Source organism: Ctenopharyngodon idella, chromosome 19 (assembly GCF_019924925.1).
Source record: "Ctenopharyngodon idella isolate HZGC_01 chromosome 19, HZGC01, whole genome shotgun sequence".
NCBI classification, from domain to species: domain Eukaryota; kingdom Metazoa; phylum Chordata; class Actinopteri; order Cypriniformes; family Xenocyprididae; genus Ctenopharyngodon; species Ctenopharyngodon idella.
The window spans coordinates 16,777,735-16,794,363 of NC_067238.1; the positions used below are offsets into that span (position 1 = coordinate 16,777,735).

Below are 16,629 nucleotides of genomic sequence, written 5' to 3' on the forward strand. Positions count from 1 at the left end.
CTTTTTATTTTGAGGAGAAATACGACATGTGTGTGACAAGTATAGCGAAATTCATGTGAAAATAAGTGAACCAAACAACCAATTAAATCTTTAGGCTACTGTTCAGATAATTATATTATTAAATATGTTGTTTACTTGTTTTTTGTCAATATCATTGATTAATATTTTGTGTGGTAAAGTGCAGTACCTTAAATGTACTCTGCGCAAAAAACCTTGAAAGTTCGCCGAGGTCAGACGCAATGTGACCGGATTTAGTTTCTGCTCCTCAGACAGGCTCAGACGACCTTGGCCGGTCCCGCTTTTGACTGACTGCATTAGGCTGTGTTTTGTTCCGAGACTGAAAGGGATACGGGACTGACGGCAGCCTTTCGATCCCGCTGAAGGATCAGGTACCGTTTAACAGCGGAAGCGCGAAAGCCGCAGATTCCACAGCGCCACTCAACGTGTCACGGCCAGAGCGCGCGGAGGGCGGCAACAGCACTACTGGGCTCAATCATTTGAATTTCTCTCATGTTTGCCCCCATGCCGACACTCCCAGCGCTGTTGACGCCCCTCAATCCATCTTCATCGGCCGGTGGAGCTCCATGACCCTGGGCGGGCCAGGTAGCGCAACATCACAGGTCTTTAAAAGGCAATTCGTGGGAAAAATGGGCAGAAATGTTCACGTTGACAAAGCGCTAAACTGTGACGCGCACTAATGCACATGTGGTTTTGATTCTCTGTCCCACGTTAATGGCAAATGTCAACCTGAAGTAATAACCTTAGTCTATGTGACAGAATGAAAACGGTCAAATTTATGGCATTTGATGTTGAACAATAAAATGCAATTATTTTCCATATAGCCTATTTATATTAAAACAATTTTTAGGTTTATTATCACAAAATAATGTATATTTAATAATGATGTGAGCCTATTATTATTAAATATATTCACTGTTTGGGGTTAAGATTTTTTTATGTTTTTTATGTTCACTAAGGCTGCATTTTATTAAAAAAAAATACAGTAAAATATCATTTTAAAATTTAAAAGAACTGTTTTCTATTGTAATATAATTTATGTAATATAATTTATTCCTGTGATCAAAGCTGAATTTTCAGCATCATTTCTCCAGTCTTCAGTGTCACATGATCCTTCAGAAATCATTCTAATATGATGATTTACTGCTCAAGAAATATATATATATATATAAACGGAAATCTTTTGTAATGCGTAAAGGTCTATACTGTCTGTTTTCATCAAATTAATGCATGCTTGCTGAATAAATAAGTATTAATTTTCTTACTGAAGCCAAACTTTTGGTAGTGAATGTTTTAATCAACATTATGCCACAAAAGCTGTTGACGGAGGCTTTTACTGAACCCAACATGTTCCTTTAACAGACAGGCAGAAGTAAATGACGTTTTGGACTTTTGACTGCGGTATTTAAGGTTGCAATGAAAATATTATTGTTCTGTCATTGACAGAAATATGTAGGCCAAACAAAAGGAGAACTTGACCGTTCAGGAAAGAGTGTGGTTTATACCACTGCACTAAACATTTCATGATCAAATTTGGTGATTTACAAACTGGCCCGTTTTGATGAGATGATTGGGCTACAGAGGAAGTGTGCGTACACCTCTTTTTTCCCTGAAAGTGTTCACTGCGCTCCTGAGATGCTCAATTGTGGTTTACAGCTGTTTAAACACAAAGATATTCTCACTGTGGTCAGTATAAGAAACCCAATTAGGCAGTAAAGCTGAACTGTAGAGGGGAATAAAAACTAGAGGAGGATCCAAGTCAGTGAACTGAGGTGCCTGCTGCAGTTGCCAGAGGTCGCCATGAAGTGGAGCCATTTGGCATCGGCGTTTATTCTGCGGGGATACAGGAGCTTTATTTCCCACTCCAAACACTGGTGTTACCCTGATTTATAGACAACGGGGTTTATGATATGAAACGTGTCAGTTTTAGGTTAAAACTCATGAGAAGGTGAGAGAGAATTTGCAAATATATCACCCGTCACCACGTATGGAACACGCGGTGAATTTGGAAATCCTTTTTTTCCAATAACAAATTCTGCTTCTCAGGTGAACCAACTTCATGCAGCTGTACTGGAAGACTCGGGGATAGTGTTTCCATTGACTATTAACACATACTGGTTGCATTTTATAGGCTAATGTAGTGTGTTAGATCTTTTGTTCATAAAAATATTTAGTATATTTATATAAATATATAAATAAAAAATATATAAATAGTTTAATTATATACATTTGTATGGTTTTTAGTGTAACATTTTAGTAAAGCCTTCACCTTTTGTGCACTTTTGTAAAAAAAAAAGTGTGGCTCTGGTTTAGTTATAATAAATATAAATAAATATTAATGTCTTAAATATAATTAAATATTAAGTAATTTTAGTGTAGATAGCTATTTTTGTTAGTAGATTTTAGTGTGGCTAACTATTTTAAAAGCTTGAATTTAGTTGTACATACTTCAAATTACTAGTAGCTAGTAGCTTAGTGAACTTCTACATCTTTATCTGTTTGACAACACATGTGCTGCTAATACTCACAAACCAACCAAATACAGAAACATACTGCAAATACTCACAACCAACCAAATACAGAAATGTGCTGCAAACTCACAACCAACCAAATACAGAAACATACTGCAAATACTCACAATGCAACTAAATACAGAAACGTACTGCAAATACTCACAAACCAACCAAATACAGAAACGTACTGCAAATACTCACAATGCAACTAAATACAGAAACATACTGCAAATACTCACAATCAACCAAATACAGAAACGTACTGCAAATACTCTCAACACAACCAAATACAGAAACACACTGCAAATACTCACAACGCAACCAAATACAGAAATGTGCTGCAAATACTCACAACGCAACCAAATACAGAAACACACTGCAAATACTCACAACGCAACCAAATACAGAAACATGCTGCAAATACTTACAATGCAACCAAATACAAAAACGCGCTGCAAATATTCACAACTCAACCAAATACAGAAACACACTGCAAATACTCACAACTCAACCAAATACAGAAACACACTGCAAATACTCACAACTCAACCAAATACAGAAACACACTGCAAATACTCACAACGCAACCAAATACAGAAACGCGCTGCAAATACTCACAACGCAACCAAATACAGAAACACACTGCAAATACTCACAACGCAACCAAATACAGAAACATGCTGCAAATACTCACAACCAACCAAATACAGAAACGTGCTGCAAATACTCACAACCAACCAAATACAGAAACGCGCTGCAAATACTCACAACGCAACCTAATACAGAAACGCGCTGCAAATACTCACAACGCAACCAAATACAGAAACACACTGCAAATACTCACAACTCAACCAAATACAGAAACACACTGCAAATACTCACAACGCAACCAAATACAGAAACGCGCTGCAAATACTCACAACGCAACCAAATACAGAAACACACTGCAAATACTCACAACTCAACCAAATACAGAAACACACTGCAAATACTCACAACTCAACCAAATACAGAAATGTGCTTTTGAAAATGTGTTTTGTGTTTTTGTAATTGGTTGCTTTGTGAGATGTTTTCTTAATTTGCTGGTGTTTTTTTCTATTTGCATGAGTTTTTCTCAGTTGCAGAGCGTTGAGCTCTCTCAGCCACTGTAAACATCTCTAACATGACTTATTGTAATACATGTCATCAGAGCATCAAGTGAGTCACTTCTTTTCACCCAATTCATAGACCATGATAACAACCTCAATGCTTTTAGAAGGCTTAATCTAGTCTAAAACATGGTTTGACTTTTCCTTTGACTTTCTCTTTCATATTTCTGTGGTTTGAAGAGGTGAAATTTGACCTCTTCTGTGGAGGATGGTAAGAGACACTTCAAAATGTGGATGATAACCCGAGTGGACATTTATTTAAGCACTAGTGATATTTTGACTCATTTTAAGTAATTTGTTATTCTTCCTGGTTTGCGCCGCCCTGCTGTAGAATCGCAGGAGACTGTTTTCAGTGGCGTAGATCCATCTGGTTTCTCTGGGCTTCCTGGTTAATTCTCTTACCACCTGTTCATCATCTCGTCTCAATACCACCACCATACACGCTGCTCAGCAGAGGGCCTCATCAAACCTAAATATCCACTTTAAAACTCACCAGGCTGTCACAAGGATTAATATTGCCTCGGGCACCTGTGGGTTTACAGATAAATGACTTTCAATAACATGCCATCAATAATGTGGACTCTTTTCAGTCATATTCTTAATCTATTTATCTTTAAAACAAAATTAAAATAATGTTTGTTTGTTTTTTCAGATAAAAATGGATTTTCATTTAAACATTTAATTACAAATGATATTTAGTTAAGCAAATGCACCTATGGACCCTTTTCACATTTCCGCGGTTCTCAGAAATCATAGACAGCTAATATAATTTTTGTATTACCATTTGCTCCAATAGCAAAAGAAAAAAATACATGATGGCATTTTCAAGACTTTCTAAGAGAGGGAAAAAATATCTCCAACACCCCATTAGCCACTGCATTAGAAACCTTACTAATTTAAAACCTTACTAGGATTTGCAATATAGACTGTGACTGTGAAAACGCCTCATCACAGTCCATGAAAAGGGTCCATTACTCTCCTTTTGGTAGAAGATCTAGTACCTTTTGTAACAAAAAATGGCGACCCACTGACACTTATTTAGGTGGCTAAACACCCAGACTAGACCAGCGTGGACATGCAGCAAACCACTTTAATATGGTGTGACCTGGTCATTCCAAATAGTATCTTCACCAAGATGGGTTACCACGTTTCCACCTGCTAGTCAACTACATAAACCAGCTTAGAATGGATAGAAACAATGTTATCGCAAAATCGGGTTTATGCATTTATAATCAAACCAAAGACATTACAACATTTTCTGTCCATCATGATCCTCAGGTGTTCATTGTTATGCAGAGCCGTTTATTCAATGATGTTGTAAGAAGTAAACTTTAGTTTATTGTGTTTGATGTCCATTTATCTCTCCAGGCCCTCTGGAGATTCATTTGGTTTCTTCTCAGATTCCTGTTTGTCTTTTTCCATTTGTTCCTGCTCTTTGGCGTCCAGTTCTTTCAGTTTTTCCTCCACGTCTTTGGGAATCTCCACCTCCATCAGATTCTCCATTCCCTCCTCCGGCTCGTCTCCAATCAAAACCTTAATCAAAGACACACAAAATTGCACATGAAACCCTAATGGACCCGAATACGTTCCGTCAGAGTCGCGTATCGAGAGAAAAGTGGTAATGATGCAGGACGGGAACTAATGAGATGCCAGACAGCACTTCAGTTTTACTGTCATTCCCAAGCACCAATTTCGGGAACCCGACAACATGGAAAAACTTCAGTAACATGATAGCTGTTAAAGTCGTGTTAGTTAGAAACTGCTGCATTATGAAAAAGCGCCCATTAATCCTGAATAAATATTAGCCTCGTTCTGCGCTTGGCATATTAGCTGTTTTATTGACACTAATTAAAATGGTTGGGTTGAGGCAAATGGCCGAACCGCTGCTTCTGGCCTGGACTTCAAAAGGGATCTCCCAGACGTTATGGAGAATATCATGCTTTAATAGGAGACCCTGTGACATCTTTTCCATGGGGCCGTACCCAAATATATGCCTGCCACGGTGCAAGGAACAGGCTTTTTCCACCAAATTAGTGTCTCCTGCTTTTTTCGACCAAACTCATAAATCCTGGTTTTGGAGGACTGGAACTGATCTGCATACTGTCTGGGGTCTTCCAAAGCACAACAATCCACATCCACAGAAAATGTTGCATGCAACGATCTTGCAAAAGTGATGCAATAGAGATGCAATAGCAGGGTCGGCGCCATGGGGGGCATGAGGGAGTGTCGCCCCTTACCCGGACTATCCTTCCCCCTCAGTCAAGATGCATGTGAAAATGGATTTTAATGATAAAATAGACAATTTTAAAAGCATTAACATTAGGCTACTATAGCAACATTTTAGTTGAGGACAGTCTGTTTCACAAAGTCACATTTTGATTGGCACAATTGACACACAAACTTCCCGAGCCACGAAGAACGCAGCTCTGCTCTGCCTAAATGTTTTCAGAGTGATCTTTACTATACCTGGACGAGATTCTCACAGGCTGTAATCACATGCGGATCTTTCTCCCATTTGTGAAACTCCCTCATGATGGGATAAACGTTCTTGTCCTTCATTATCTGTCGGCCCACTTTAGTAGCTGTAAGCTGAATACAAAGAGATCACTAAGAAACTGAACTACAGGACAGACAAACCAACATACAAGAGGAAAATATAGTGATTATACACTACCGTTCAAAAGTTTCTTTTAAAAGAAATTCATACTTTTGTTCAGCAATGATGCATTAAATTGATTAAAACTGTCAGTAAAGACTTTTATAATGTTACAAATGTTCTTTTCATCAAAAATCATGAAAAAATATATCATGGTTCCCACAAAAATATGAAGCAGCACAACTGTTTTCAACACTGATAATAATCAGAAATGTTTCTTGAGCAGCAAATCATCATATTAGAATGATTTCTGAAGGATCATGTGACTGAAGACTGGAGTAATGATGCTGAAAATTCAGCTTTGATCACAGGAATAAATGCAGAAAACAGAAAACAGGTATTTTAAATTGTTTTTGATCAAATAAATGCTGCCATTTGTTTCAAAAACATTAAGAAATCTTACTGACCCCAAACATTTGAAACAGCAGTGTATGTCAATTACTTAAACACAGGCAAATGATAGATTTGATAGGTGAAAGATATGAGATGTCGCACGAGAATGAGGGTTTCCAAGAGCATCTTGCGGATATCAGGATCATCTTCTCTCTTTTTATCCTCCGGCAGGTACTGCAAATCCACCGGCAAACCTGTAAATACAGATACAGAGTTATATAAATAAACATTTTAAAGGTGTATAATTGTTTGGCTGTTAAAATAGAGGCAAAAAAATGACACACTTCACCTTTTAAAACACTTTCTGAAGTAAAAATTGAAAGTATGAGCAATAAGAATAGTAATGCTTGGCACTTATTTAGTCCAAACATACTGCAAATTAAATTATAGTCACACAGACCATGAAAGCATTTCAGAAAGGTCATATAAGGTCAGTTATTAACTAGGAATGTTCCTCTCCTTTTTGCAATCTGCTTATTAGCTATTTTGGTCAGGAAGCACAGTGCATTAAGAGGAGAATATGGTATTTATAAACATTTCAAACAGCTTTTATGAAACCGCAAACTTTGAACTAAGATTCTGACTAAGCAAATTCACAATTTCCTGCTGTAATGGCAGTATTTCCATTCTGTTCATTCCATTTTCCTTGCACATGTTGTTGGAAATATAACATTTAACCTGTGTGTCATCAAAATGAATAAACAACGCCATCTACTGGACAAGCGAGAGTGTAGCAACAGCAGTCAAAGAAAAGTTAAAGGGATAGTTCACCCAAAAATGCAAATTCTGTCATCATTTACTCACCCTCAAGTTTTTCCAAACCTGTATGAATTTCTTTCTTCTGCTGAACAGAGAAGAAGATATTTTGAAGAATGTTGGTCACCAAACAGTTGATGGGCCCCATTGACTTCCACAGTATTTTTTTTTCAACAACTTGAGGGCGAGTAAATGATGACAGAATTTTAAATTTTGGGTGAACTATCCCTTTAACTTCCTTTCATCCCTTAAAGCTTTTTTCTTTCTACACTACTAACAAAAAGCATATGAAGTACTTGGATTTGTTGGGGGAAATCTGATTTAAAAAGCATCACCTTCATTCTCTTCCTCTGAGAGCTCCTCTGGTCCAGCCAATGGTAATAAAAGAAAAGGTAAAATATCCACCGCATCACCAAGCAACCACTCATGATGGGCTGTATGGACACAAAGGCATATCTAATGAGAATTAAATGCACTAATTTTGCATTGACTTTCCTTTCAATAATCAAACTGCATGCTCTTTACATGTATTTCTTCAGCAGACACTTTGTCCATAGATTACTGAGCCAAACACAAGTGTTTTACCGTAGTCAAAGCAGCAGTTTCTGAGCGTTCCCACCACCCCTCCTCTCCTGGTGGTCGATTGCTCATACTGTGTGTACGGCAGGAGCCTCTGAATCACACACCTGTACAAACACACGACAAACAATCAGGACCGAACATTTAACCAGTGTCTTACTGTCTAGTACTACGGTATTACCATGCTTTCAGAGATGTACCATGATAATACCATGTTTTTTTGACATTAACTATGGTAATATCATAGTTTTTTTTCCCCCGTACCATGATAATACAATTTTTTGAACATGTACTATGGTAAAATCATATATTTTTTTATTCCTACCATGATAATACCATGTTTTTGAACATCTACTATGATAATATCATGTTTTTTTTAACCCATACAATGATAATTCCATGTTTTTGGATATGTCCCATGCTAATATCATAGTTTTTTTTTCACCTGTACCATAATAATACCATGTTTTTGAACACATACTATGGTAATATCATAGTTTTTTCCCATGTACCATGATAATACAAAATTTTTAAACATGTAATAAGATAATATCATGCATTTTTAAGCCATGCCATAATAATACCATGTTTCTGAACATGTACTACAGTAATATATTTTTTTTACTCCTACAAAGATAATACCATGTTTTTGAACATGTACCATGGCAATATCATATATTTTTTACTCCTACCATAATAATACCATGTTTTTGAACATATACTATGGTAACATCATATATTTTTTTACTCCTACCACTGTAATACCACATTTTTGGAAAGTACTGAGGTAAAATCTTTTTTTTTTTTCTCCTAACATAATAATACCATGTTTTTGAACATATAATATGGTAATATCATATATTTTTACTCCTACATTAATAATAACATGTTATTATTTACCATGTACTATGGTAATATCTTTTTTTTTTTTTTACTCCTACCATGGTAATACCATGTTTTTAACATGTACTATGGTATTATCATGTATTTTTACTCCTACCATGATAATACTATTTTTTGACATGTATATGGTAATATATAAATATTTTTTACTCCTACCATGGTAATACCATGTTTTTGAACATGTACTTTTGTCATGTTTTGTTTGACACACTATAATAATACCATGGTTTTGGACATATGATAATACAGTGTTTTAGTATGTAATCACTCAGTACCATGGTATTACTACCACCAGTGTACCACAGTACTGCTATAGTGCAGGTACCTGTCCTTGTCCAGAATGAAGTGTCGTGCCTCGGGCAGCTGTGTGAGGTTGGACAGCAGGGGTCCCAGATAGTGTAGTGAAGCTTTCTTATTGAAACCCTCCGTGCAGAAGATTTCCACCACTCTGTCCAGTCCGATGTTCTGCTCCTGCAGAGCTCTGAACACCTCTCTGCACGTCCGCTCGTGCCGGCTCAGGTTACTGAGGATGGTGCAGATCCGATCCGCAAACACGTACTCCGGGTCCAGTAGGTTCGGAAGCAGTTTGGCCAGTAAGTCCGTCTCTTTGATCAAAGGCTGGTGAAGAGTCTCGTCTGCTGAGAGGTTGATCAGGGCATGGAAACAGTCCTTGACGATGGCAATGGAGGGGTCGCTGGTTAGAGTCACCAGCGCTTTGAGGAAGTCTGGTTTGGACTGCAGGTACCGGCATCCATCCCGGTTTCCCGTGAGGCCCAGGACGTATTCCGAGGCCTGACCTTTGACATCAGCTCTCATCTCCAGAGTGAGAAATGACAGCAGTTCTTCAGCTTCACCATCACTAAGCATCTTGGCTCAGTCTGTTGACAGACTCAAAGTTTATTGCTGATTTTTTTCCTTTTAGTCAAACCTCAAAAACACAAAACCAAAAAAAAACAAAAAACAGACAGTTTAAGCACTAGCTTAATAATAATATCAGACAGCTAAAATCACAGAATAAAAATAATATAAATAATAAAATAAATAATGTAAAAGATAAAATTTAGCAGTTATAGTTTTCTAAAAATTTCTACAATTTTCTAAAATGTTCTAGTCTTTCATCCAATAATTTTATTTTATTCCACCTTCATTTCAATAAACAAACACGATTATTATTATTATTATTTAATTTCAGTATTAGTCAACAATACTGACACTGGTTCCAGGCCTGGAAAAGCCATCTAAAGTCTTCTAATGAATATGTGTTTAGATATACACTAATATTTAATAACTAAGTTTTATTTAAACTGCAAAAAAAAAAAAAAAAAACACTGATAGTTTTAAGCACTACCTTAATAATAATAATAATAATAGCAGACAGCTATAAATCACAGAACAAAAAATACAATAACAATAAATTAAAAAATACAAAATAAGAATAAAATAAATAAGAAATAGATTAAAATTGGCATCTAAAGACTGAAAATCCCTGTCTTAGTATATATCAAAATGCCATGTCATTACCATCACTGTACCATGGTACCACAGTACAGTTTTTATAAGTACTCAGACATTATTATGATTGTGCAGCAACACAGTTGTGCAAAATTATAATCATAACAACCGATCGCTGTTTACAGTACACTACTGAACACGCAAAACCAAAAATTTGACCTATCATCAATATACAACTGTATAGAGCGCAGAAAATATGTGATAAAAACTAATTATTAGTTTTACATTTTTATTTGTTTAAATAGAATATATTTACCACGTTCGCTGTATACAGAACACATGTGCGTTGATCGTAGTTCCTGCTGAAGGATTTTTTTTTCCTGCTGAAGGAATTGACATATTCCTGATCCAATCAATTACGCACATTTTTTACGAACTGGCATTTGATTGGTTGGTTAACTCTAGGCTCCGCCTTCGCTGTCCGCTCCTCGCGCTTTGTGATGACGCACAATATCCTGCGCGTGTTTGAAACATGGCAGCAGTTCAAGTGAGCGAAGCCGAGAAGGTTTATCTTATGCATGGAGTTCGAGTAAGTGTAATAATTTATAATTGGTATATAATTAACGTTCATTTAATATACCAAAAAAAATTGTAAATCGAAAAGAAGCCTCATAACGTGTATTCTGATGTGGTCTGTTTTGGGTTTAACCTCATGCTGTGTTGAGATTGACTATATTGTATTTATTTTTGTGGTTCAATAATAGATAAATAATATACATTTTGATACTAGCCTTTAACTTTAATTTCTGTTTTCTTTTTAAATGTGTCACTGACATAAATAAACCCCACTGACAGCTCTTAAATGTAAATGTATATACAGTACAATAAAGCAAATGAAAATAAAGTGCTGACAGGAGTGAACCACTACAATATCTGTGGTCTCTATTACTCTAAAAATCTGTCATGGAAAGTGTTTGAAGTATGTTATCCAACTAAAATTAAGTGTAATAATCAGTTCTAATGAAACATCATGAAGCCTCATCCTAATACTTGATTGTTAATACCTCGAGCAGAACATGAGGGTTAAATTGTGAGTATTGTTGACAGGATGACCTGAGATTGGACGGACGAGGATGTGAAGACTACAGACACATGGAGATCGAGACGGATGTGGTGTCAAACACTGATGGATCTGCTAAAATCAGTCTTGTAAGCTGAATAAAACAGTTTTATGCGAATATCAAAACATGTGGTGTCACGACTCGCCAGTGTTTTTGTGATGCAGTGTGTTGTTGTGTGATGTGTTTAACAGGGTCACACAGATGTTCTCGTAGGAGTAAAGGCAGAGATTGGTAAACCCAAACCCACAGTACCAGATGAAGGTTATCTGGAGTTCTTTGTGGACTGGTGAGTGTTTAAAGATCATCATGTTTATAGATGCATCCCATCTCACTAAACAGACATCAAGCGTCCTTCATTACAGACAGTCTGTAAATCACTAACAGCTCCACCAATAAGACTTTTAAAACCATTAAAATCATTAAGAATAATAGAACATGATGACGTTTGAGAACATAATGCATGTAAGTTTACAGGAATAGTGGGAGCTATAATGTTTTGGTATTATTATTTATATGCTATTGTAGTATTTATTAATAATTTGAATTATGAAAAAAAAAAAAATATATATATATATATATATATATTTATATATATCATTTATATTAATAAAATATAAGATGTATTATTTTCAGTTTTTGTTTTAATTTTAGCTTAACTTTTAGTCGTTTTATTATGTGCTTTTTTCATCTGTATTAGTTTATATATATATATATATATATATATATATGTCTATTTGGCTTTCAATTATTTTAATTTCAGATTTAGATTGTCATTTTAGCACTTCTTCTTAAACTTATTTTATGTAGCCAAAGTCAACAATAACACTGGTTCCAGGTCTGGAAAAGTCATGGAAATTACTGAATATATATATATATATATATATATATATATGAGATAAATTTGACAACTTACCCCAACCTGATATTTTTTGGAAAATTCTAGTCTTCAGAACATAATTTTTCAGGACTTTTTAGCTAAATTCTACCTTTGTCAAATAGTTGACTATTATATACTTATGTTTTAATGTATGTTTTATTGTTTACATTTTACCAAACAGTTAATACAAATGTATAAGATACAGCACAATTAATAAGACAGTATTCAATTTATTAGACAGTTTATTACATACAGTATGTGTAGAGGTATTATAGTGGGAGCTGTAATTGACCAGTGCTGGTACTTCAGTGTATGAATATGCAAATTAGCAGTAAATATCCATAGATGATGCGTGTTTATGCGTCCATGATCTGAATGATAATGAGACACGTCAGTTTTCTCGCCTTCCTGATGTGTATAAAATGCCTGACATTTGTTTTGCAGCTCAGCGAACGCCACTCCGGAGTTTGAGGGGCGTGGAGGGGAGGAGCTGGGGGTGGAGCTCAGTAACATACTCTATAAAGTGTTCAACAACAGGCACAGCGTGGACCTGCGTTCCCTCTGCATCTGCCCGGGAGAGAACTGCTGGGTGCTGTACGTGGACGTGCTGGTGAGTCTTATCCCGCCAGAAGATCAAAGTCACACAGCATCCTGATATACACTTCTGAGGAAGTGAATGACGAATTGAATATTTTCATTAAATTCCATGGAATAATGTGACATCTATTTGCTATTGGTTTATTCTTCATTTAAATGCATGATTGTCTCGACAGCTGCTGCAGTGTGACGGAAACCTGTTTGACGCCATTTCCATCGCAATCAAAGCTGCTCTGTTTAATACACGGTGAGTTACTGTGTCTTTTCCCATCGGAACTGTCAGGTTTCCATTAGGAAATGTTACAACTGGCAGTGTGTTATTTTAGTATTATTTATATACTATTATAATATTTTGAATTAGCTTTTATTTGTATATTTTCAGTTGTCATTTTAAATTTAGTTTATGTTTTAGTAATTGTGTTATGGTGATTGAAATTCACTGGTTAAATGTTGTGAAAACCCTGAATGAGTGATGAGAAACGTAAGCACATCCCTCTTCCAAAACAGAATTCCCAAAGTGCACATATCTGAGGATGAAGAGGGTGGGAAAGAGATTGAGCTGTCAGACGACCCGTACGATTGCATGCGGCTCGATGTGGAGAATGTGCCGTGTATCGTAACCCTGTGCAAGGTACAGCAAAGTCTGGGCCATTACCCACAATGCACCACTCTCCTCGTGTCATATTAGGCGTGTTCAGCTTGAGTACCGCAAGAGCGATAAGAGATGCTTTAGTATGCTTTTCAATCACTCTTGCTGTACTTTGATGTCATACACCGGTCAGTTTGTGCAGCGCCGCTTCAAGTCGAACACACCTATTCAGTTATGTGTTTATGTAACTTTTTTATATTGTATGTCTCTGTGTTTGTGCCCTTCAGATTGGTCACAGACACGTGGTGGACGCCACGCTACAGGAAAAGGCCTGTTCTGTGGCCAGTCTCCTGATTTCAGTCACACACAAAGGAATGGTCACATGCGTCAGGAAGATGGGAAGGGGAAGTCTGGACCCAGAGAGCATCTTTGAGATGACAGAGGTCAGATTATTTTTTTCCACAGTGGTTTTAAACTTTCTTGATAATGTTATCAGTGGTGTTTGATAAGGCATCACTTTTACTCCTACTTAGAATGAGGATTTTGTTCAAATCCCAAACCCTGTAAAGCCTGACATAGGAAATAAAAATTTAATTTTTTGAAATAGAACAGTTTATTGAAACTTTAGGCAAAATATACAACAAAAACTTAGAGTTTGCATATCTGTTTTTATGTTGAGTATCCTTAAAAGTATTATTCATAAGACTTTTATGGCTCATATAGTATGATATAGTGAGAATATGGAGGGAAAAAGTGTCAGTTTTATTCAGAGGCCCAAACTGAGCAAAAATATGGCCAAAAAGTAAGATTTAATTCTGATAGCTTGTAAAGATCTTTTTAACAGAGACTACTTGCATAAAATGCATATAAATATCAGTTTTCTCTCAATATCTTTCAATAATATGTCATAGTAAGTTGATATTAGTTTATGATCAAAGCTCTGTAGTTTTTATTTTGGGGGGCAAAACATAATGCATTTCAGTAAAATTATGATTGAGAGAAATAGATGTTCCTCAAAAGCCTGATGGATTATATTTAATACATTTTAATGTGAGTTTTCTAAAAAAATAAATAAATAAAAATAATGTATGGATAATCAAGCAAGTTTCTTCAGTCCAGTAAGTGTTCATCTTGAAATATTCCTAACAATATAAAAGTTATTCTTACGTTTACTTTAAAAAAAACAGTAAAGATTTGACAGCAAAAAGACAACGTTTTTACAGTTACTAAAATCATTTGAGCTATCAATCACACGACAGAAGGCATGTAGATTATGTACAGCAGGTTTTTAAGCAAAGAAATGTGTGTATCATATATGATACAGTAGGCTTTATAGGGTACACACTGGAGTTTACATTACTGTATATTAGAGAATTTCCTCCAGCTCGTGTTGTTTATATGTGTAATATCCATCAGTCAGTGAACAGACAGTCTGAGCCCGTCCAGTGCTTTAACAACTAGAGCTTTTATTTTTGCACACTTTCATGTGTTTTTCACTTTCATAAACTCACTGATTAAAGAGTTTATATTGACTGTTCTGGTGTTGTAGGCCGGGAAGCGTGTGGGAAAGACTCTTCATGCTCCGCTCATGGAACTGCTGCAGAAAGAAGAAAGTCTTGGCAAGAAACGACAGAAAGTCGGATTCCTTGGATAGCTGTTTTTGTACCTTTTTTTGTTTGTTTGTTTGTTCGTTTTCCAAATAAATGAGATAAGTTTCCTATGACGTTCGTCATGTCTTGTTTAATAACTTCAGCTTAATTAGAATCCTCTAATGCGAGGTTATATAACGTTGCTGTTTTTGTTTTGTTCATTTTTCCAGCTGTCTGAACTGGTTTGAACAGTGCGTTTAACAGATGACTCAATGCTAAATGTTTCTTCACTCAAATCCAATTTTTTCCTTATAAATCTGAGTGGTTTGAGTGGATTTTAAGCATTTGAGGCTTTTTAACACCTGTAGATGAGTAGAACAGAATCCTTGAAGTTGTTGCGTGTCTGTGATTTTTATGTCCCAGAGCAGAAGGGTATTTTTGTTTTAAATGCAAATGTTAGGAAAAAATAATGTGTTGGCATAAACAGAAGTTGCAACAGTCTTTTCTTCTTATTGTGACGTATATCTGAGTGAAACGGCTTCTGGAACCAGATCAAATGTAGGGCGGGGCTTGAATTTGTCAATGGGGAATTGATTGGATGGTTGTGGTTTGCTATTGGTGGATCTCAGGTGAGTGACAGGTTGCCCCGCCCTCATCATCAGAGTAGAGATGTCGCTGCGAGAGGGAGGGAAGTTATTTAATAATGATGTGCGTAGATTAATCATTTATAATAAATACTGCAATATTCCATTAAAAAAAAAACAAGAATTGTCCATTTTGATTTCATGGTGACTTTAAAGATTAAGTTGACAGGTGCTGTAGTCAAGCACAAACAGTGTCCAGCAGGACGTTTCTTCTGCCACGTGTCATTTGAGGAAGATCTGAGCACTCAGGCCCTCCAGACAGCTGCTGTGAGCCTGGATATATTCCATCCCATAATAGCTTCGCTTCTTTCTCTGGAACAATGAATCCAAAACAAACTGCAGCTATCACTGCATAGATAACAATTCATACACCAGAAGTATGCATGATGGGAAATGTGTCCTGAGGAGACCTTAAATGCTCCGGGACTCTGAATGTGCTCTGAGCAACCCGAGAACCTGCTCTTCTGAGTCATCCTAAATATGGATCCAATTTTATAATCTGCAATATAAGTATATTTCCACATATTTTTAGCAAATTGTGAAGAAAAAATTAAATAAATCACAATACAATTTATAATGTGAGAACAATGTAAAAAAGAAAAAAATATCAACTATTTTGGGCAACAGATATTGTAATTAATGCATTTTATAAATATTTAATAACACCTTGGTCTGGTATAAATTTGACAGCTTACCCCAACCTGTTATTTTTTGGAAAATTCTAGTCTTCAGAACTACATTTTTCAGGACTTTTTTAGCTAAATTCTACATTCATCAAATAGATATGTTTTACT

The 16,629-nt window shown here is 36.0% G+C and overlaps 2 protein-coding genes across 3 annotated transcripts; one reads left to right on the top strand and one right to left on the bottom strand.

Annotated features, from left to right (window-relative positions):
- Positions 1-4,891: 4,891 nt before the first annotated feature.
- On the bottom strand, positions 4,892-10,822 carry hgh1 (HGH1 homolog (S. cerevisiae)). 2 transcript variants are annotated; one of them, XM_051872952.1, is made up of 7 exons: positions 10,735-10,822; positions 9,292-9,894; positions 8,070-8,170; positions 7,820-7,918; positions 6,831-6,922; positions 6,146-6,268; positions 4,892-5,212 (listed from the first exon to the last, which is right to left on the bottom strand). In XM_051872952.1, exons 2-7 carry the CDS (start codon positions 9,831-9,833, stop codon positions 5,036-5,038), a joined length of 1,134 nt encoding a protein of 377 aa, XP_051728912.1. In that variant the 5' UTR covers positions 9,834-9,894; positions 10,735-10,822; the 3' UTR covers positions 4,892-5,035. The 2 variants fall into 2 exon arrangements, with proteins under 2 accessions (XP_051728912.1, XP_051728913.1); XM_051872953.1 differs by having other exon boundaries at positions 9,292-9,844; positions 10,735-10,811.
- A 21-nt stretch (positions 10,823-10,843) lies between these two features.
- exosc7 (exosome component 7) lies at positions 10,844-15,322 on the top strand. Its single transcript, XM_051872954.1, has 8 exons — positions 10,844-11,007; positions 11,526-11,627; positions 11,731-11,825; positions 12,861-13,026; positions 13,190-13,260; positions 13,521-13,644; positions 13,890-14,045; positions 15,152-15,322. Exons 1-8 carry the CDS (start codon positions 10,951-10,953, stop codon positions 15,254-15,256), a joined length of 876 nt encoding a protein of 291 aa, XP_051728914.1. The 5' UTR covers positions 10,844-10,950; the 3' UTR covers positions 15,257-15,322.
- The last annotated feature ends 1,307 nt before the right edge of the window (positions 15,323-16,629 follow it).

Excerpts from the sequence above, each read along its gene's own strand:
- exosc7 (XM_051872954.1), top strand. The coding sequence starts at position 10,951 with ATGGCAGCAGTTCAAGTGAGCGAAGCCGAGAAGGTTTATCTTATGCAT. Across the intron at positions 11,826-12,860 it reads CTGGAGTTCTTTGTGGACTG|CTCAGCGAACGCCACTCCGG; the intron begins GTGAGTGTTTAA and ends TTTGTTTTGCAG. Across the intron at positions 13,261-13,520 it reads GCTGCTCTGTTTAATACACG|AATTCCCAAAGTGCACATAT; the intron begins GTGAGTTACTGT and ends CTTCCAAAACAG.
- hgh1 (XM_051872952.1), bottom strand. The coding sequence starts at position 9,833 with ATGCTTAGTGATGGTGAAGCTGAAGAACTGCTGTCATTTCTCACTCTG. Across the intron at positions 6,923-7,819 it reads CTCAGAGGAAGAGAATGAAG|GTTTGCCGGTGGATTTGCAG; the intron begins GTGATGCTTTTT and ends CTGTATTTACAG. Across the intron at positions 5,213-6,145 it reads CCTGTGAGAATCTCGTCCAG|GTTTTGATTGGAGACGAGCC; the intron begins GTATAGTAAAGA and ends TCTTTGATTAAG.